The sequence below is a fragment of the Diadema antillarum genome, unplaced genomic scaffold, assembly GCF_040938485.1.
Source record: "Diadema antillarum isolate AM-2024a unplaced genomic scaffold, OU_Dant_1.0 seq00000738_RagTag, whole genome shotgun sequence".
Lineage (NCBI taxonomy): Eukaryota > Metazoa > Echinodermata > Echinoidea > Diadematoida > Diadematidae > Diadema > Diadema antillarum.
Genome location: NW_027271636.1, coordinates 677186 through 699497, shown reverse-complemented (window position 1 = coordinate 699497; position 22312 = coordinate 677186). Strand labels below are relative to the sequence as shown.

The 22312-nt window shown below is 38.3% G+C and overlaps 1 protein-coding gene across 1 annotated transcript; it reads right to left on the bottom strand.

The window, feature by feature from the left end:
* Nucleotides 1-12085: 12085 nt before the first annotated feature.
* On the bottom strand, nucleotides 12086-20771 carry LOC139738372 (F-box only protein 30-like). Its single transcript, XM_071649009.1, has 5 exons — nucleotides 20642-20771; nucleotides 15424-16415; nucleotides 14506-14826; nucleotides 12870-13886; nucleotides 12086-12378 (listed from the first exon to the last, which is right to left on the bottom strand). Exons 2-5 carry the CDS (start codon nucleotides 16411-16413, stop codon nucleotides 12106-12108), a joined length of 2601 nt encoding a protein of 866 aa, XP_071505110.1. The 5' UTR covers nucleotides 16414-16415; nucleotides 20642-20771; the 3' UTR covers nucleotides 12086-12105.
* Nucleotides 20772-22312: the final 1541 nt, after the last annotated feature.

Sequence of the window (22312 nt, the reverse complement as noted above, 5' to 3'; positions counted from 1 at the left end):
TGTCCAGGTATAGCATGCTTTCAAAAGAGCAAGAAAGACCTAAACATATCCATTACTGATCAGTGCATATAAAGACATAGGCTTACTACAATTGCCCTTTGTGGACATCTTGTAAAACAATCAATAAAGATTAATTAATTAAGGGAACTACGTTCGAATACTCGTGCGTAGAAAAGCGATATGGCTGCGCGTGCGCAAAGCGGGTCTCTCAATGTAGTCTCTTTCGGAGACTCCAGAAGTAAAACAATCAATAAAGATTAATAAACCTTCAATTGCAAAGAGAACCACTAAAATCTTTTGCCCACAATTTTCATACAGATCAGCCTGAGTAGAGTATGACATGCATGTACACTCTTCAAATATCTTCTCAACATTGAATAATCAACTTTATCTCCTTTTGACTCACACTGTCAACTGATTCCACACTGTCAAAATGCCTGCCAAAGGCTTGAATATGGTGTGTATCAAATGATTATTGTTATTACTTATTAGTTAATATTGTAACCATTACTTTGTTTATCATTATCATCATCAATGGTATCATTTTTTTTTTCATGATCATCATATGTAATTGATACAATCATTAAAGATTGTACAATCATCTAAATTCAAGACGCTTAGCTTTGACAAGGATTCTGTCATGCCCTTTCTAATTATATGAATTATATTTAGTGCACTCACTTTTGCAAAACATACAAAAATAACAGGTTATACCTTTTAGGAAGAGGAAAAAGTAATTGAAATCATGAAGATAATTATTGAAATCAATAAAATATGTGAGATTACAATCATGTAAATCTCCTTAAAGGATGACAACTTTAATGGAGGTAAGGAGTTCAGTAAAAAAAAAAAATGTCTTGCCAATCTTTATTGCATAATAATGCCATAATGTTAACCACTGTGTGAAGTAGAAAATAAGATTACTTTCTAAAGGTGGAAGAAGTTCATTCCACACGATTCTGTAGCAGACTGACCAACTTACTGACATACATTGTACTCTAATTGCTATGTTACTGTACACCTCTTTAAACTCAGTTTGACAGTAGCACCAGCTACTTCATCTTACACGTATTTCAACATAGACTACTTCACTTGTAAGCATTCTTGCAGAACTGCATAATTATTGCTTATGGTTACATACCTGTCATGTTTGCAAACATTTCTTTTCAAAGAGATACTTGATTCAGTTTTGAATACAATGAGACAATGTAGAGTTGTGCCTTACAATCAAATTGTTTTGCTCAGATTAAAACAATCAAGCACTTTTTAAACAAGGCTCTGTTTCTAAACAAATTTCTACAATTGACACTTGAAAAATACTTGTGAACAGAGCATGACTATCCCTGTCTATCTTTGACAAATTAGGTATATGACAGCACCAATTAAACCTAAAATATACAGCACATCCTTAGTTGCAAATGACATTAAATCATTTTACCCAAGGGTCTCAACCCAATAGGTCCAACTGAATTCAAACGTCAATCCACTGCAAAGAATGCATTTGTCATGGATGTGGAGAGTCATTTTCATTGAGTATTGACTTTAACATTATTAAAGAAAAAAATATGAATCAACAGCTTTCAGTGTCAAATGACATGTTAAGATAGTGCTGCCTCTGTACCTTGGTACATCAACATTTCCTGCTGATGACAAGTCTTTCTAATTAATAAAGTGTGAGTTGGATCCAAAGGCCCAATCGATTGAGAGGTTCGCAGTCATCGAAAGCTGCAATAACTTGCAGGCACAATGTCTGTAGCCAGGACACACCCATGAGCATGAGCATTTAAAATCTGTTGTTGCTGTTACTGCAATTATTTCCACTAAAGATTGGCTGTAAATCTTGAGCTGAGATGCAGTCATAAAGGGAACCAGAGTAGTACCAGAACAGAAATTGACACTGAAAAATTGTAGAAAGTTTACTAAAAATTAGGAAAGAAGTCTTGAGGATGACTTAATAGTGTATTTTACATTCTATACAATCTGTAAAACTGATTTGTAGTGTAAGACATTCAGACTATTGCATGGCATGCACATATTGCATGGGGAAAATAATTGATGTGACAGTCTGACTGAAATATGTTTGTTGCATACAAAATGTACACCTTGTTCGTTTGCTTTTATTCTTTTACATTAAGATTGTATGTGTCCTTCATTAGTAACTTTACCAATGGTAGCAAAACTTGCCACAAACTTAACATGAAAATGATGATTGTAATAAGAGAAAGAAATGTCAAATCCAGTTAGATTAATCAAATTGAGTGATAATGATAAGCCAAAAGAGACAAATTATTGATTAAATAAATGCATCATGATTTAGTGGAGGATATAATACCTCACAGTGGCAGTGTGTGTACAATGTATTTGCTTATTTAGATTTTGTTCACAAACGTTGAAAGGAATGGTACAGTATTGGTGAAGATGAAAATTGGGCTTTTAACTTTTTGTGAGATACCAAGAAAACACTTATGATATAGTACAGAACATACCATTTTAAGAGGAATTCAAAGTTTATTTGATATAAATCGGGTTTGGAATGACTGAAACATACAAAAACAAAGTAAAACAAAGCAATCGTAATAAAGTGTGGGTCCCACACTATATTAGAATTGCTCTTTTTTGGATATCTCAGCCATTTCAAAACCAATTTTCATCAAATTAACATTGAATTCCTCATAGAATTACTTGCTCTTTCATATTTCATAAGAGGTTTCTCATTATCTCGCAAAAAAATGTTAGAAACCTGACATTATGTCTCAACCAAAACTATACAATCCCTTTAATGCATGTTACAAAGTATCGCATCTCATCAGTGCTTTCATCCTAATCAACCATTCTACATGACAGGATGATCTACACAACCTGCATAATATATCAAATTGAAAAAAAAGGCCTAACTGCTGATAAACCCTTCAAAAGACACTATACATAGTGTACATGATTTGATTTGATTTGAGACAGTGTACTGAGACAACATTCTTGCCCTACCTTGGTACACATGTCATAAAACAGCCCTGCATCTCTGCTCTATGGCAAAAATAAAACTTGTAATGCTAACACAAGTCTTTCATTCAGCTTGAATTCAGGATGCTACCATGTTTGCTTAATTTTCTATTTTGTTTACCATTCTTTAAAGTACCCAACCTCTCTTAATGACAGAATGAGTAGGGTAGAAATATGGCAAAATACATGCCCCAACTTAAATTATGCTCCCTACTCACATTCAACCCTGCTCTGCTTATAGGAATACAATAGGCCTACATTAGATGTGTACATTATTTTATGTGACTGCACATAGGTATGGTCATAGACCCACAAAGCAATGGATACACTGCCTTACGGTAATAGCTTTGTGTAATTATGAGCCACAGGTACTGGTCTTTTTTGGTCTAAAAGGTAGGAACGATAGCATACGGATTGAATGGGTGATCTTTGTGGGCATGGCAGAAAAATGATTTCTGAGTGAAAAAACAAAGAAAGTTCACCCTATTACAAAATAATTTTATATTCAAAGCACTCAGTACAAGAAACATTCCCAAGAAAGACACAACACTGCAAATAAAAAGGATCAAATCTTTTGACTCCATGAGCCGAGCAGTGAGGTACATTTATAATAGTTCAATATACTGTCCTGGGGTGGTATTCTGAGACTGTTTTATCTCTGTTGTAAGTCTATTGTAACAAATCGGTATTCTGAACACCGTTTTACAATTTGTATCTCTGTTGTAACTTCTGTTGTAACTTCTGTTGTAACTTGTGTTTTATCTTGCGCACTCTTTGCCTGCGCATACCATTGTCTTAGGGTATGCGCACGCGCGTAACAGTGGGCGCAAACCTGAACACCCATTAGATTACACGGTATTCTGAAAACTGTTTTATCTTCTGTTGTAAGTCACGCCCCGAGCAAATTTATGCTTCTGAGATAAAACAGGGTGGAAGGTGTTTTAACTCCGTTGTAACTTTCGTTTTAACTTATGTTAGATAGTGAGATAATTCATCAAGTCAATATTGTGGTATGCGAGTTCAAAATAAAAAGATATACAAAAAATAAAAGCAATGTATGTACAGAAAGGCAAAAGATATAGCAGTTTGACAAAATGTAAACTCATTCCACAATACAAAATTTGGTAACAGTAACATTGCAAGTACATACGCGTTGCATAAATAATGCACATAGATAAAAACACAAACACATGAACAGAAAGGTTACTGGCACCGTCGGCAATTTGTTTTAAGCACTATTCATTTCAAAAATGTCTTTCAAAATATTAAACATTTTTTTATATGATTTCACTATCTTCACCAATAAGAATTCATTATCAGTACCTTTGGGTGTTTCAAAAATATTTATTGCTGGGGATGGCGCGAATCCTGAGAAAAGTATTAGAAGTCCAAGGTTCCATGATGGAACTTGACGTGATATTGATCTCCAAGAGATATCTTGTGAAGATAGTGACAACAACAACAACAATGATAATAATGATAATAATAACATGGCATTGCAAGGACTTAACTTAATTTAGAAGCGTCTAGTTCCCCATAAACCATGAAATTTGGGTTCCTCTTATGAACGCCAGATATCTTCTTATTTTTTTAGACAAAATTTCAAATAAAAAGACTCAATCTGAGATAGCTTTGCGAATCCCCTACCGCACGAACTATATGTCAAAACCGGTAAGAAGGCATAAATGATCAAGCTTCTGTTGTAACTTTATTCTATCTCTGGCTCTCTTTACCTGCGCATGCCATTGTCCTATTTGTGCGCACGCCAGAGAATGAGCGCTTGTTAAAACGCGCAGAGTTAAGCAAGGCGCACTTGCCCAAGGGAGCAATCTTATTGGTTGAAATGTTTTAGATGCTACTTCTAACAATATTTCCTATTGGATATGGTTATTGCGATGGGCGGGGTTATCATGACTTACAACACCGTTAAAACAGTTTTCAGAATACCGATTTACAACTGTTTTAGCGGTGTTGTAACTCACAGACTTACAACACAAGTTACAACAGAGATAAAACGGTGTTCAGAATACCACCCCTGGGTTTCAATAGTCTGTTCAATATACTGCTCTGGGTTTCAATGGTATACAAATAATGTATGTTTATAAGTGCAATGGACAGAATATTTCATGAGGTGAAAGATGAAATAATCCATTCAACAAGGCGCAGCCAAGTTGAATGGATCAAACATTTCATCTTTCACCGAATGAAATATTCTGTCCATTGCACGAATGAAAAACATTTATTATTTGTTTTGTATAACGCCTAAAATAGATCCTTGTCATTTGAAGATTTAATTTTCAAACAAGAGAGAATCTCGGATCGAAAGAGTACTCACTGAGCGCTTTACGCTAGAGCGCTGTCGCTTACACACACTGCAAACGCAAGTGTTTTACACGAATAGCGTGCCAAGCTCTCAGCTAGCGTGCAATGGGCCAAATCGTATGGATCCAAAATGGAACGGTACATTGTAAATGGAACCACGATTGCACGGATGATGACATCATAGTGAAATGGGCTAAATGATCAATGTCAAATAACCAATCAAATTACAAGGATCTCTTCAGGCGTTATATAAATCAATATACTGCCTTGGCTTCAAAAACCAGGTCTCTATACTGTATAGGATTATAAGTATAATTTGGTTAGTTTGATATATTGCCCTGGGTTTCAATTGTGAAGGTAAGAAGACTATGTCCACAGTCATTAGGATGCTTGCTCTCACATAGAGACAGCCCACATATGGTGCATCGATACACAATGAATTTTGTAGTGCATCGACAAAAAGAAAAGACTTGATAATAAAAATAGAGATAACGACCTTAGTAACGACGAATACCTTCATCACTCATAATGATAGGAGCAAAAATTAAACTGATCCTAAGTAGTATTTTTTTTTGTGTGTAAATCTACAAGTTTGAATGGAAAAAGTCTTCGCCAGGGCACACAAGCATTCTTCTTTTTTTTCTTCATGCAGCACGCTCACATCATGATGAAAACAAATCACTGCATTGTTTTATATACCCTGCAGCTTTAAATAGCAGTATTTTTTTTCCCCCTGGATTTGAGGCTAGTCATTGGCACATGCTGGCTCTGATCTCATGAGTCATTTGATTACTGGTGTGTTTGATATTCACAGGCAGGAGTAGGCTTGGAAAGTCTGTCTACACAATAACTACAAAATATTTGACATACAAAATGTAACACACTCAAAAACCTGTGAGAGGAAGTATGTAACAAGTAGCTGATATGCTTCACATCCATGATATGCACCAGGTCATGTGTGGTGTTAACCCATTATCCCTGTTATTAATGTAAAACCAAAATTTGTCTGTTTTTGTTTTTATTTTTGCATGAATGACACTTTTATGAATTTCACAAGGAGCCAAGATCTGCAAAACTAGAGTTAGGACCAGAAGAACATCAAAACAAGAAGAGGTTGTTTAATTATTGTTGGCTGAAGTTTATTTTTGGGAGACTGTGCAAAAGACTAACCAACCTACAAAGTAATGTCAGAGGTCATAGGATTTTGATCTTGAGTTGACATGTTGACTATTTGTCTGTCAGTGAGGGAGGCAACACGATGACTAACTCCAGCACAATGTCTTCTGTTTGCATATTAGTCTACCATGACATGCACTGGCACTAAAATACCCTGGATAGTCACCCACCAAGCTTCAAGCAAATGTCACTGAAATACCAGTGTACCGTATGTCCCCCAAAAAATTACAATGGGGCCCTACGCAATGATATCTTTAAAAACATTGCATCGATCTAAATACAAATTCAGGGTATGAAACTATAACTCATTGCCCACATCTTACAGAAAACCCCATTCGATTTGCTTCAGTGGTCAAAGAGAGATGAGGAATTTTGTAGAGGATGTCGGGAATCTCTTTTGTCCAAGTTCTGTCTATTGTTCACACACAAAATCATTGAAGTGCTAAACTTGGAAGAATCAGACTCATGATATGCTTTACTGCAATCCCCATTTCTCTGTGATCGCTTAACCAAATTGAATGGGGATTTCTGCAAAATAGAGCTAAGATGTTATATTTTAAGACCCTGAAGTAGCATTGGAAAAAAAAAATCATCATATTGGATGTTATCAATGCGAAAATCTGATTGTAATTTTTGAGGGACATACTGCAGTATGTCCCTCAATAATTACAATCAAATTTTCGAATTGATAACATCCAAAATGATCGATCTGTCTAAGTGCTACTTCAGGGACTTAAAATATAACATCTTAGCTCTATTTTGCAGAAAACCTCATTCAATTTGGTTAAGCGGTCACAGAGAAATGTAGATTGTTGTAAAGCATGTCATGAGTCTAATTTTTCCAACTTTAGCAATTCAATGCTCTAGTGCATGAATAATAGACAGAACTTGGACAAAAGAGATTTCCGACATCCTCTACAAAATTCCTCATTTCTCTTTGACCACTGAAGTAAATCGAATGGGGTTTTGTGTAAGATGTGGGCAATGAGTTATAGTTTCATACCCTGAATTTGTATTAAGATTGATTCAATATTTTTAAAGATATCATTGCGGGGGTCCCGTTGTAATTTTTTGGGGGGACATATTGTAACATTGTGTCTGTAGTGAACCAATCCATTTAGTGCACCATCAACTTGTCCAGCAATCTACACCTGTACATGTTTAATTACTGTATCTAATACATACAATATTAAAGTGAAATTTTCCCATTTAAAGTTTGCCTGCTGAAGGGTGTGATGGATTTTGTGATGGGAAATATGTGACAAATTCTTTAAGAAGTACATTAATAAATACAAACAGTCACAATCAAAACACTGTCCCCTCTAGTTACTGTAAGCTGAATATTGTACTGATGAACTGGTGTCAATTACTCACTTGTAATCTTTTGCACAGTCATTATGTCAGACAATGAATACAGTTGATAATATCATAGACAAAGGGAAATTGAATCCCATTCATAACTTGCCATATCACCTGCAATCATCAAAGTGATTGAAATCAACTAAAGTTCAACCAAAAGCAGGGCTTTGTAAATTCATAAGAAAAAAATATTCCAAAACATTGCTTAAAATAGGACAACAACAATGGTCTACATGAACATGTAAAACTACTCTAAGAAGCAAAGTTATGATTATGCATAAAGGGTACTTTGTAGACAGTACCACTTGTAATTGCACTTTACAGCAAATAGTCAATGGCTTTATGGGCTTCAATTGTGACAAATGATATGGTTTCAACAACCATTTCACACATGGTCTTATGATCAAGTCCATAAGAACAATAATAAACACATTTTCATGCTATGGCCACTGGATGATAGGGTAGTACAATGTACCTCGTGCCCTAAAAAGCAAATTTTACAATTTCATTTCCTATGACCTTCTTTCTGGGGCACAGATCTCAAAACAGTAGAATCAACCAAATACACAAGTAGTTGTAGCTCTCAGCTACATAAAACCCATTCAACGGCTCTACCTGGAAAAAGGAGTTAAATTATGAATTCAAACATTTCACTTCGCAGACATGCACACACAAATATCAACATATATTAGTCCATAGTGCTCTAATTAATTTCTTTATATTTCTACAAAATATAATAGCTACCATACATTGCAAAATTATCAACCTACGTTTGCTAAGTGAGTCTTCTCTAACATTCTATAATGGCAAGATTCGTGCAGTAACAAATCAACCAAATTTCCAACAAATTTTCACAAACAAAACGATAGAATGCATTAAACAATTAGAAAAAAAAGTAAAAGGAAGAAATAAGGGATGGAATTCACCTCTACTGTCATAATAGAAACAACAGACTGAAGATAGGAATAAGTGAAATTTGTCAAAGAATCAATGACATTAGAATGACAATCTTACACTTTCCATGACAAGAGTTGAAACACTGATTTTAAACTTAAATTGAAATGCATGAAATGAAAAGACGACTGCTAACCCATGCATAGTACCCATACTTATTTGTTGATAAAAAGAGCATTGTATCAAAGTCTGCATTTTTTATTCTATAAAATGAGAATTCATTAAAGCAGCTAGAACAAATGCTTTTTGTTCAAATAATCTTGACCTAGAATGAATACTGAATGAGAGCAGGTATCAAAGCAGGTTGCATTCTGGAAGCAGTGCTTTTATTTCAATGTAAAAAGAGTGGAAGCAAATACTGTGTTCAAAATAAAAATGGAAGCATTTTGAAAGCTTGGCTCTTATGCAACACATCACTGGTTTGGTTATGCACAGAACATCAGCACAAAATATCAGCACATGCAGACCTGTTAAAACTTTTTGCAACATTTTTTTTTCCATGATAAAGTATGCAGCAAGCTATTTGGTGCTTTCACCCTCGTTTTGCTGACTGCCAATACATGCATATTGCAGCATTCATACAAAACTTATATGATGTGATTTAATCAAAGAACTATTGTAAGATAAATTGTCTCAGTTTGGATTTCACAATTGATAAGGGCAAGTTTAGTGCAGTGCTAACAATTTGCAAACCCTGATTAGGTATAAAAAATATTCATATTTCATCTTTTGTACTTGATGAACTGTCTGCCTACCCTACAGAGCAGGAGCTGTGGTTAACTCTACATGACTCATGCTACAAATCTAGTCTCTGATCCCAGGTGTTCTGCACCATGTTCCAGACACTATCACACACATTTATAGACATCTGCTGCAATGTAGATGGGCATTACAGCCTGTGAAAAGTCTACTGAGATTATGTTACTGAACCAGCCTTTGTTAGCAGGGTGTCACTGAGATCCACATGAGACAATTGACCACAGGAGGACTTGATGGAAGGGAAATGTTAATTCTAATTTGCTCTTGAGTCTTAACGATGGTGTTCCATTTCCCTTAACTGCATCAAGCATGTGATGAAATGCTTGAATTACATGGGAAATCCAGACAGTCTAGAAATCAATTCCTGTATGTGGAGAAGGAAGTATGTGTAGTGCGCATGTGTGTCTGTGTGTGTGTGCATGCACGGGGGGGGGGGGGGGGGGGGGGGGGGGGGGTGTTAAAGTTTGACAGTAAGGATTTGTTCAAGCAGGGTACAGACAAACATTTCTGCGAATTGCAGAAGGTTCATTTCATTATTAAGTGACAGACAAATGTTTCATAAAATATTAGCATTAGCTCTTCTAAATTAGATTTCTGAGTTTGCACTGAAGTGGCCTTGGAAGTCAAATTTCTTGTCATTATTCCATTCACAATGTCCATCACAAGTGTGACTACGAAACTTTGACTATACACTTATACACAGGAGGGACTATTCTGAAAGCTTTTGGTGACTCTAATCAAATTAGCTAATTGAATTAATGCACTTCACTTCCAATACCCCCAGAAGGTCTGGCCCTTGATCATATCTGTATGACATTACATGGTGTACAAGTTGTATTGTAGAATGTCCCAGCTGGTGTATTACCTCATGCAGTAATTAAAGCAGTTTGTTAGTGTGAACACCACTGACAACCTCACCTAAATGCAAAAGGACTTCACTACTATGAGATGACATACACAATAACATCACAACCTCTTCAAGTCACAGTATCACTCCCTTAATCCAGTGCCTACTGGAACCAGGCAGTACCTGTATTCACCAAATAGAAGATTTCCACACCTTGGAGGCAATGAATTAAGCTATAAGTGCTACTGACCACAATCTCATCAGTAGTGTCTTAGTCATGAGGGGGGGGGGGGGGGGGGCACTAGAAGAATTGAGAGACTTTGATATAAAATTTCCCATTGGGTCTGTGTAAGAGATTATTCTCTTGTTACTTGAATGAAGCTGAACAAATAATCATAATACTGGTAACAGTGGTAATTGCTTTCTAAAGATGAAGAAGCATACATGTACACATGAATATAGGTAGGCCTACTCTTATCATTTCTTTGCCTGCATCAGCAAAATACCTACATACAGGCACATACATGCATGCAAGTGTGTGTGTTGTGGGGGTGGGTTGGATGGGGGAGTCAGGGGCGGATCCAGGAATTCTGTAAAGAGGCACCTTTATAAAGTGAAAGGGGGGCGCACAAGCCCCCCCCCCCCCATTTTTTTCTTTTGTTTCTTTTGTTTTAACCAAAAATAAAGAGGGGCGCGCGCCGGGCGCGCCCCCCTCTGGATACGCCACTGGGAGTAACACACATTTTGAAAATTCCTGAAAATAAGTCTAAATCTATGCAGTTTTCATTGGTACATATTAGACATGCAGCCATTACAATCACTCCATTTCACAGCATCATGGATGCATTCTGCAGTCACAATCAACTCCCATTTATAGTGGGCAAATGTGACACATACGATAGTCAGCACTGCATATCAAAAGTTGAGTCAACTAGGGTAGGAAAATATGCTGCGGTTCAAGCAAAATTCACCATTTTGCAATGTGATCCAAACAAATTCTAGTCTTGTAATTTTCTTCTACTTGGGGAAAACAAAATTCAAGATATGTACCCATTGAAGACGAGTCCCGAGTATAATTGGGCAGGTGACTGTATGAAATGCGTGTTATAGTAAAATCAGTCCATCCTCAATGGGTTAACGTATTAAAACAGAGCTGACAAATGCATCCCACATGACTGTATGACACACCTTGCTCTAAAATACTTGTAATACTCCAAACTGAAGCATGGCATATGCATGGGGAATTCCTTGAACTAAAATGACTCATTTTTAGATGTGAATTCAGTTGCCCTCTGTCTAACAAACCAAAAGTCGTAAAACCACAAAAAGATGCAACCCTTTCCCATGAAATGAAGACTCATTCATGAAGAGAGTTTACAGTGCAGCTAGACTTCCCTCTAGTACAATAACAGTCGTGTACATCTCAGGAAGTCAACCATGAGATAATGAGTACAGCCAAAGTCGCTGCAGCGATAATCAAATTTTCAATCTGTGAAAGCTCATGACACATTCAGGGAAGCAAGGCAGAGCATGACAAAGAATATAACCTCAAGAACAACTTTCCAACCATTTACATGCAGAGAACTGAGCATCTTAAAAAGTGTTTGATCCTAGCAGGGAGGTGTTTAATAAAAGAATACCCCTGGTACTGACATTACTTGTGTGCAGAGTTGCTAAAAAGTCATTTTTTAAGTATTACTTGCATCAATGACGTCATCATCAACACCTGCCTCTCCTCTGGTGATCTTCTTACCCCGTGGTCCCTTTCCCTTCTCATCTGAGGAGTGCTCGTCGGGTGTGGCCAGGTCAACTGATGTAGGGTCGTGACCCATAACCCTCACAGGGTCGTGGGCAATGTTACGGATGTTGAAGGGGCACGTCTTCAGGTGTTCAGCAATAGGGGGGTTGTCACAGAAGCCCCAGGAGGTCACAGGGGTGAAGGCGGTACTGAAATGCCACACCTATTGAATGAGCAGAGGTGCAAACACACTCCTAATTGGTCCACGGTCTTGATATATTGGTTCTTGATATCGCAACACACATTCTCAAATGTTTCATTTAAAAATATATACTTTAAATTTCATAAAGTTGACAATCTGTTTGAAATATTGATTTTCACCCTGATCCTCATGGCAGTCAAATCAACAGTTACAACAATATGAATCACTGATGATCTACAGTGAATGGTTTGTAAAAGCATGTTAACTTTAAAACCTATAAACTTTCTTGTTTTTGTCAGCTTAGACGAAACTTACAATTCTCTTTGCTCAGCTCTCCTTTCCTAATTTGTAATCATACTCCCATGATTGAGTAGAGTTTCCCTTTTTAATCACACTCATTCTTACGAACTGCTGACTGTGTCAAACTGCTTCTATTCTGCTCCAGTGAAGACGATGAAAGTAAAATGACTCAGACTCCATCATTGCTACTGCCATCCCTGCCCCCAGCTCACCTTCATGGTGGTTCTCCAGCGCCCTCGATGCCTCTCCCACTGCAGGACCACCATACCCCGCTCCTCCAGGAGGCTGCAGCACACCTGACGAAGGAGCTTGGAGACCATGGCCAGGTGGTTGATGGTGAAGGAATCCAGGAAGCGCAGCAAGTAGCGCAGGAGCTCAAAGGGTAGCTGGCTGAGATGGTCAGTCTCCTTGGAGACTTCTTGGGAGTGTTCCCCAGATGGCAGACAATCCTGGTGGGATCCACCTTCCACCTCCTCAACCTCCAACTTCTCCTTTTCTATACTTTGGATACCACCATTTACAATCATGTCGATGCTTTGATCACCTGCATGAAGATGAACATGTTCTCTCTCGGAGGCACTGGAGTCAGATGTGGCAGGAATGGAGGATACCTCCACTCCAGATTTCTTGCTGCTGGTTTCCATGGAAATGACAGCATCTTCCTCCTCATCCTCCAGACCATTCATCCCTGAGCCAAGGTCTTTATCTAAATCTGAATTGCACTTTGTTGGTATACACTTATCACTGTGAGCATCTCCTGGCATTCTTGTACCTAATCCATCATGTCCTCTGTCATCCTTGGCATTATTGCTGCTTTCGCTGGAGCTAGAATCAATCACTCCATTACAATGAACTCCACTGTCATTTTCCTTTCCACCAATTCTCTGGACATCCCCGACTGGTATCACAGTTGCCGTACTCACAGAGTTTTCTGGCACCCCACACGTGTCTTCCTCCATGCTCCCAACACACAATGATTCCTCCAACAGTGCAGGCCCACTGCTGAAACCCGAAGAATGGACACTCTCGTCGAGACATAGGCCAAAACTCTCCAGGTTTTCACTGTGCACTATGTGAGCGCCACGGGAACTGGGAAAGAGGCGGCGCTGCGAGTAGGTGCAGCCATACGGTGCTAGGGGGCAGCGCTGCTCCATCCATCCATTCAGACCACCATGGATGTCACTGTGAACATTCTGGAAGTGGTATGGGTATTCATCCCTACGAAATTCCTGCAATTAGAAATGTTTCACAAAAATATACACTTTATTCCTGTACATCTGTGGGGCAAAAATAATCACTCACAAATTGGAACCACGCCAACTCCAAATGTAACTGTATTCACGTACATGTACACATTCTAAACACATTCATCGTGGCAGAGATACGGGTGCAAAAACACTAGAATTTAAGAGAGCTGGGCATATATGCTTTGCAGAATACACTGTTATACAGAATTTATACATGAAGGTGCATTTTATCTACAGTGTAAGTAACATGATTTATTATGCCATATTTGAACCGCCACTTCAATTTGACTGAAAAAGTGTGTGAAGGTATTTGTAAGAACTTTGCCAAGTCTACAGGTTAGCAATACAGGCATTAATTTCCTTTAAGTGAAATTTATTTTCTCTTTTACTTTTCATGTACCTGTATGTATCTTCTGGTGGTCTTATGTAGAAAAGAGTTAAGACTGCAAAGCATATCATTATCATTTTAATACTGCATTGCATTATAGTGTATAGCATAGAAATGCAATCTTATTGTCTGAGAGGTCACTCTCTTTCCCTTTCCAATACCAGGGATAAGTTTTAACAGTCAGTTTGTAGGACAATCTCAGCTCTTACCGACCTGTGCACAGAGAAAAGTGTACATGGAGTCCGGCTTGGCCTGATATCTAGTAATGGACTCTAGGGAGAGGTCAAGGCTGAGTGAGTGTCGGCTGTCCACTGAGCCGTTAGAGGACGACGAGAGGCGGTGTGACTTGTCCGAGGAGCTGGACAACACCGTTGGTGGCTGGATGATGATGGGCTTGGAGTGTCCGCGGGTTGGCGCTGCTGAGACGTCCCCGGTCCTGGACTGTGTGACAAAGACGGCCGGAGTATGCATGTCCAGATCTTCGCTGGACAGAGTGGAGTTGAGTGAGGTTGGCTGTAGGATGTCTGGGCTCAGCTGGTGGGATGTGAGGTAAAGAGGACATGAGTATGCTGGTATGGTATGCTGGAAAGTAGGCGTTTGTTATCATTAATGTTTTTGGTATTAAGATTCCTTTGGTGAAACTGTATCACAGTTGCCAATATTTCAGACACATGGTCACTTTTGTTCAGTTCTTCAACTCTTATTTGTGTATTTTCATCTACCATCAAGTGTGCAATTTTAAGACCTATGATATATCAATTTAATTTGATAACTAGCTTAAGTGCAATAGTCTTTGAGATACGGTATCAAAATGCAAAGAAACAAGTGTTGTGTTCATTGTTTTATTACCGTATTTGAAGATAGCATTAAAGAGAGATCATGCACTGATAGTACTGAATAAAAGAACAGGCTTATGGTATTTGATCGAGATATAATGAGAAAGTCATATCGTGAGTCTACTCTTGACTTCACTATACAAGAAAAAATGATGCATGGATTTGAAGGTCAGGTTTTCTCTTTACATCATATACGATGCTCAATGAATGCCTGCAAAAATTAAATCAGGAAATAAGGTACCATGGCTGGATTGAAGAAATAATTGTTTTAATTGTTAGAAGTCTTAAAATATACCTCCCCACTGGTATCCATGAAGACATGCTCTTCCTTCCCATTATGAAAATGAGTTTTGTCAGCATACGGGTCACTTGTGATTCCATTGTGATGTTTATGTTCAAGTTTATGATCAGCACATGAAAGATCGCCACTGGCTGACCCCTCCAGTCCCCCGGTAGCACCAAGTGATTCACTTCCAGTCTCCTCCATCTGCATAGCATGGTGGGAGGCCAGCACCCTTTCCATGCGCTCCTTACGCCGTGCACAGTGTGAGCAATGGATGAAAGGGTCTCTGGGCGGTGCCACCTGTGAATATGGGTACGCACCTCCATTACTGGCACTGCTATCGTGGTTCTGACGGTACAGTTCGTTGCATATACTGCGCTGCAGTCCCGGAGGAGTGCGGGCTCTCTCACGATCTGCTGCTTCTTTCTCATCCTGCATTGCCTGCAAGAGGTTGTCCAGTTCTTTGCGCTCTTCTTCAGTGTCATGCACCTCATGAGAGGTCAGTTGCGCTGCGAGAGGCACCGCTGGGTGCCTACGGTTCAGTGCATTGGTAAGGATCTGCCGTGTTCGCTTTGACGCTCTCATTGATTTTGTCAGCATTCGCTGATCTCTCAGTGCTAGAGCAATGTCCAGTTGGTTGTAATTATCTGGTACCAGCTGCAAGGGTTGTTGTGGTTGGCGCTCACTGGCATACACCGGCCATCGGTTCCATTCCATGGTGCAATTTATGACACTGGCGGGGCACACCTCAAGATGCCTGCATATAAGGCGGCGCTGCATCTCCACTGGGCAGCCATAGATAGAATTCACACACTCAATCTTGGCATTCGGACAGAGCTCACGATGATCCTCAGCTTTACACCGATGGAACCGTGCACCACAGTCAGCGTCACAGTTTACCAGACTGCAGGCATTGCCCGGCTGTGGTGATACCGAGCAATGGCGATCATAGCAGGCATCACAGTGGCCATGGGGAAGATCTGGTTCCACTTCCACCACCATGTCTGTAAAGGGATGTATATAAAACAACTTAATGCTTTCAGGAACTGGATGTCTTGTGTCTCACATGTAAAAGGCAGAATCGCCATAAAAAAGAGGTCAAAGTTTAAAGATGATAAGGATAATCTCACATAATTCATCAATGTGGTAAGTTTAATCCAGAACAAGAGAAGTTATTCTTTTCAGTGAGGATCTCAATCTGTGGCATTGAAGTATCTAAAGCAGAAAAGGCAATTATGCAAATCACTATAAAGTATAATCTCAGCATGGCCAACAAACTTTATTACGATAATTTGCATGCACCATGTCAGGTGGAAAAGCTAACTAAATGTTTCATTACAGTGTAAGAACACTTGCCAAGTATCAAATCCAAATGAGCAAAAGTAACAACTTGATACAGCGCATACATGCACACACACACACACACACACACACACACACAGTGCACATGATGTATTACGTGTACAAATTAACACAGACACACAGGCATGCACACATGGGAGTCTGCAATGCAGAAGTGACTTTTTTTTTTTTTTTTTTTTTTTGTCGATGCCAACTATGGCATACATGTGTGATGTAAAGTTGGTCAAAGGCTGGACACTTTAAGAAGACTAAGAAGCCAAAGTACACAGTGTGTACACATACACTGTCCATGCATTAATTCACAGGCCTTTTAAAATTCACCACTTTAATACGTGAGCTGTACAGAATTCAGTGCCTCTATGATGCAATGCGCAGATTATATGAACATTGGTTTTATATGGGTAATCAACATTTACAGACAGACCAATTTTTATGGAGTGGACCATGGTGGGGTTGAGTGAGTCTACCAGCAAAATTTCAAGCTAAAGGTGGGTACCAGTGTCACTGATATTTTTTGAAGGAATTTCAGGATAAGTTTCCCCCAATAAAGTTCTGATAAAACAGACAGAATGTCTGCAACAGTAGTACACTGTACCGGTAGTTCCAACATTAACCATGGATTTTGTAAGCCTATACCGGTAAATGAACATCCTGTAGTATTGATGCCAACCTGACCTAAAGAGTATTGGGAAAGGAAGGGACAATACAATACCAGGTAGGCCTACAGGGTGCTACTTAAGCACTTGCCCGATTGCCCGGGGCAAGTGAAAATAAAATTCGGGCAAGTTTTTTTAACAATGATAACAAATGCTTGCCCGAATTGGGCAAGCAAAAAGTTTTGAAGCCACGTTTTTTTTCACTTATTCCCTGCAACAAACCCACAAAGTCGACCATACAGAAGCCCAAAGATAATGGCTGTTTAGTGATACTGCAACACACTCTATACACAGTATATTTCATTCCAACACGTATACGTGAAGAAGCCCTAATGCAATGCAACGGCAACACTTGATCGGACAGAGTTTGTTACTCTGTTGTGTTTAAGCATGCAAATCAAAGTTTGCTGTGTATTCAAATGATTGTGTTTTATTAAGCCCTTGACTATCACATGATTTTCTATATAATTATTTCCTTATATTTTGGACTTTCTTTTCGGGCAGGTAAAGTACTGTTCTGGCAAGCGTTTTGCAGCAAATTTGAAAATCTGCTTGCCCGACCGGGCAAGTGGTAAAATAAAGTTATGTAGCACCCTGGGCCTATACTCATACACAATGCTTGCATCTAAAAAGAACTTACAATGTACAGTCATACAGCTATTACCCGACACAGGCATGATATTAACAACGGCATTGTTCATTTTCTAATGATACTGTGCGGTGGAACAAATAAACAAATATGATCCATCAAGGACTATCTTCTGACTAGCTAGATGTATAATGTAGACTGTACACTTGTACATGTGTAGCACACTTGTGAGGTTTGTGAATGCACATTTTTTTTTTTCTCTCTCTGACTGAATTTCTAAAAAAAGAATCTACAAGGCACAATCAGCAATGAAAAAGGAATTCCTTCACAGTTAGCTACACTTGAGACCCTGGAATTCTTTGTCATTATTTATTGTTAAACAGTTTTGAACTGCATACTATTGCCACTGTGATTGATATTTCATACTGAAATCTTTGAAGACTTTGATGGATTTTTGAATGTTCAGTGTCTGTCACTCTTATTAATCAATTTGATTAGAAATATTTTCCTTGTTGAGAATTCTTCTCATTTAAGAATGTATAAGCCAGAGACAGCAGATGAGCAGAAGAACTTGTACAATGTAAATCCAAAGAATGCTACAATGTAAGTTAACATTTATTAGCTCCACCACCAACCCCACTTCTATTTCTGACTCATTATAATTCCGTATGTTAAGTACAGGGACCAATGTTCCTACCACACAAAATTCTATGTACAGAGTGAAAACATAGATCTTACAAGTGTGTGACATGAGTCAGAAGTAATTTAATTGAAATCTCATTAAAGGGAACACTCTGAATGATTTAATGAAAGGGAAGTTAGAAGAAAGGAGCAGATTTTACCCTTGAGGAAATTGGGAAGATTAACAAACCACCACCACCACCAACACAAAAAACTTTGTTTTTCCACAAAACTGTAAATTGGCATTTTCAGCTAAATACAAGTTGTAGGTCTTGTTAATTTTTCTTTTCTTGTTGATCAAACAAAAACAATTTTTGTACAAGGGAACAGCATCATCACTGGGAAAATCTACTCAGCAGTATGAGATTGTGGTAAAAGTTACTTAGCAGTATGAGATTGTGGTATTAAAAAGTATAATTTTTCGAGAACACACGTGAACAAGATGAATTCCCAATTCCAGTTACATTTGTATTTCAGTTTGATTTCATGAATACTCACAGTTCTTAGAGTTACAGTACAATTCATGGCATTGTTTTTTTTTAAACAGAGAAACCTTTTTTTTTTTTTTTGGAAATACAACTAGCATTGTGCGGGCTGATAACAGAACTCTGACAGTTCATACCGATCAATAAATCAATAATTAAAAAAAAACAAAAACAAAACAAAAACAACTAACACAGACCATGATAGACTAATATAATGCATGTCATTCAGGCATTGAGTATATACTGCTACATTGTTTGGAAATATAAAAAAGAAAAACAGATTTTAATACAAGATTGAAAAAAAAACACACCTCCAAACATTTAATCCTTTCTCTGTCACATCATTGGATAATGAGCAATTTCAGTTCCAGTGTATTTTATTTCAGCTGAAGCCATAATTGCACTGATTGGAAAATTCAATGTCTCAACCCTTCCATGCAAAAGTGTACATAATTATGAAATTTAAATTCATTACAGTCTGATGATCTAATTTCTTTGTAAACCAAAGTCAACGAATCCATCCTTTCTTTGATGGATATGATTCAGAGTCCAGACAAGATCTCTCTCCATTAACTGATCCCTATCATACAACCAAGTACCGGTAGCCATTCGTGTAGATTTGAATAAATTTACTCATATCGTATGACATTTATCTTTCTCTCTAAACATGTTTACATTTCTAGCCATGGAATTATCAAAATCAATGTCATTGAAAAACATTCTACATAATCAATGCTACCATGGCTTTTAAAAAAGAGCTCCTGATCTGAGTATGCACCTCAAGGTCAATGGACAATGGAAAGATGTCTTAACATTGGTCATTAGGATTTTGATATGAGAATGGATTTATTTAAAAACAGTGGGATAGGATTAGTGAAATGGTTTAAAGCAATAGGATGGTGTTTGGCTGATGCATGTAGCATCAATGCATCAGATCTTGCATTGGTTATAGTATAGCTATTGGATGGTCACTTCCTAAAATCACATGAAGTCTTTTAGAACTAACAGTAGGGGGGTAAACAACCTGACGTTAACGTTAGAAGTATATCTTTAATACAACAGAACGCCAGCAAAGATATTCACAGAGCATCATGTACAGTGTACTAACGTGCCAAATATGTGATGGGCGTAATCAAACGGGCTGTGAATATACACTGTAGATCTGACAAGTGAACGATTGTAAATTAATAAACAATCATCAGTCACCATCATCGCACCACTGGCACTGCGACGTCCAGTCTCATACTCATACATAGGGATAGCACACATGATGTGAGTGCATGTCGGTTGTAGAGTTCATTCATTCATTCATAGGCCACAACCTACGGTATCGTACGCGACGGTACCCCGCATTGCTCTTCGAAAGTTACAGTACGTGCACTGTACAAATGTGCAATTGTACGAAACAAACACGAGAAATAATCATTGGGAATGAAACCTGAACGACTTAATCTTACCTTCTCACAGTTTCTAGCACCAAAGACTGAAATTCAAAGTGTCACTTCATTCACGAACATTGCCTGTCTTATGCTCGGACATAAACAAAGGTGATTTTGTCCGAGTCATCGGCCCTTTGTTTGCGCAATGCCTCCCTGTCAAATAGTTGAGATGTTTCCCAACGAGTTATTTACCTTTTACGGAGAGAGCATGTGTGAAAGGTCATCGATAGTGATATCACCATGACCGATCCCAAGATCGATCTTGTCTGCGATCGTCAGATTAAAACGATTTCACAGACACGACTGATCTTGAAGTTGTATTTTAGATCACATAAGATTGCAAAACTTTATTTAGTGTAAATCTACGATTGGAACCTTTTTATGCCTTACCAAATAGTGCGTTCTGTTTTTGTTGTTCTACACTCTTGAATTACCAAACAGATTCACAAAAATGGTTTGGATTTTGCTTTGGTGCCCTCTTTTGTCAAAAAACAAAAAGGCTACACAACCTGTTTGTGTTTCTTGTAGCACAAGCATTGCTTGCGTCGAAAGAAAATTTGACCGAAATCTGTCGACAAGCTGAGAGAAAAAAAGAAAAGACAATATCAAGAAACCTATTGCCTGAGCCAAATTGATAAAAGGTCCCCCGGGCGATATAGGCCGACTTTGTTGCTGATTTTTGAGTCAGTCAACTCTGTCACGTTGGTGGCGCCCATTATGAAAGAATTCATTACCGGGTATCGTTGAATTTGCATACTTGACTGTGTTTTGTTTGATTTTTATCTCGTAGCTTTCGTTGATCAAATCAAAGCTCTAGGCCCACATCACAGACTGTTGTGATTGCACGCAAAATTTGGTGATGTTTCAGACAGACTTGGAGACTGTAACTTAATACTATACTGGAAAAAAACAAAACAAAACCCCAAACCTCCCATTTTTCAGGTTGTGCATGAAAGTTGAATTACATATTACTTGAAACGAACTCTTTATAACGTCATGTGAATTATAAAGGGGTATCAAAAACAAAATAAAACAACAACAACAACAAAAGAAACCATTATTCCTTGATGGCCCTACAAGGTAATTTCAGAATGTATTTTACATTGCAGTATAAATAATTATTACGCAGGGGCCGCGGAACGTTTTTCAGTTTGGGGGGGGGGGGGGGCTGCGCAGCCGGAGGGGGGTGTATCAAGGTCAAACCCCCCTCCCCCCACCCCCACCCCCAACCGCTTAGACGCACCGGCGTATATAGCCTGGATACTACACTGTAAAAACATCGGTGTTAGATTTAACACCACGGGTGTTAAATCTAACACCGATCAAACTTCAATAAAGGACCACACCCAAAGGTGTTAAAAATGCACTGTGATGGTGTTGAAAAGTGTTCACCTGACACTTCGTGGTGTTAATTTGACACTGTACCTGGTGTTATTTTGACACTGTACTGGTGTTAATTCAAAAATGACACCACATGGTGTTGATTTGATGTTTGTTGGTGTTAATATCAATGGTTTAACACCCGTCCAGCTTCAATAAGAGACCACACCAGCTGGTGTTACTTTGGTGTAAATTTATTTTCACATTTTTTCAAAAATCTAGTATCTTAATGTAAAATTCTTGATCGTCTTGTTTAAATTAAAAATCAACAAGAAGTGCAGTTACTAAGAAACTCTTCAAAAAACAGTT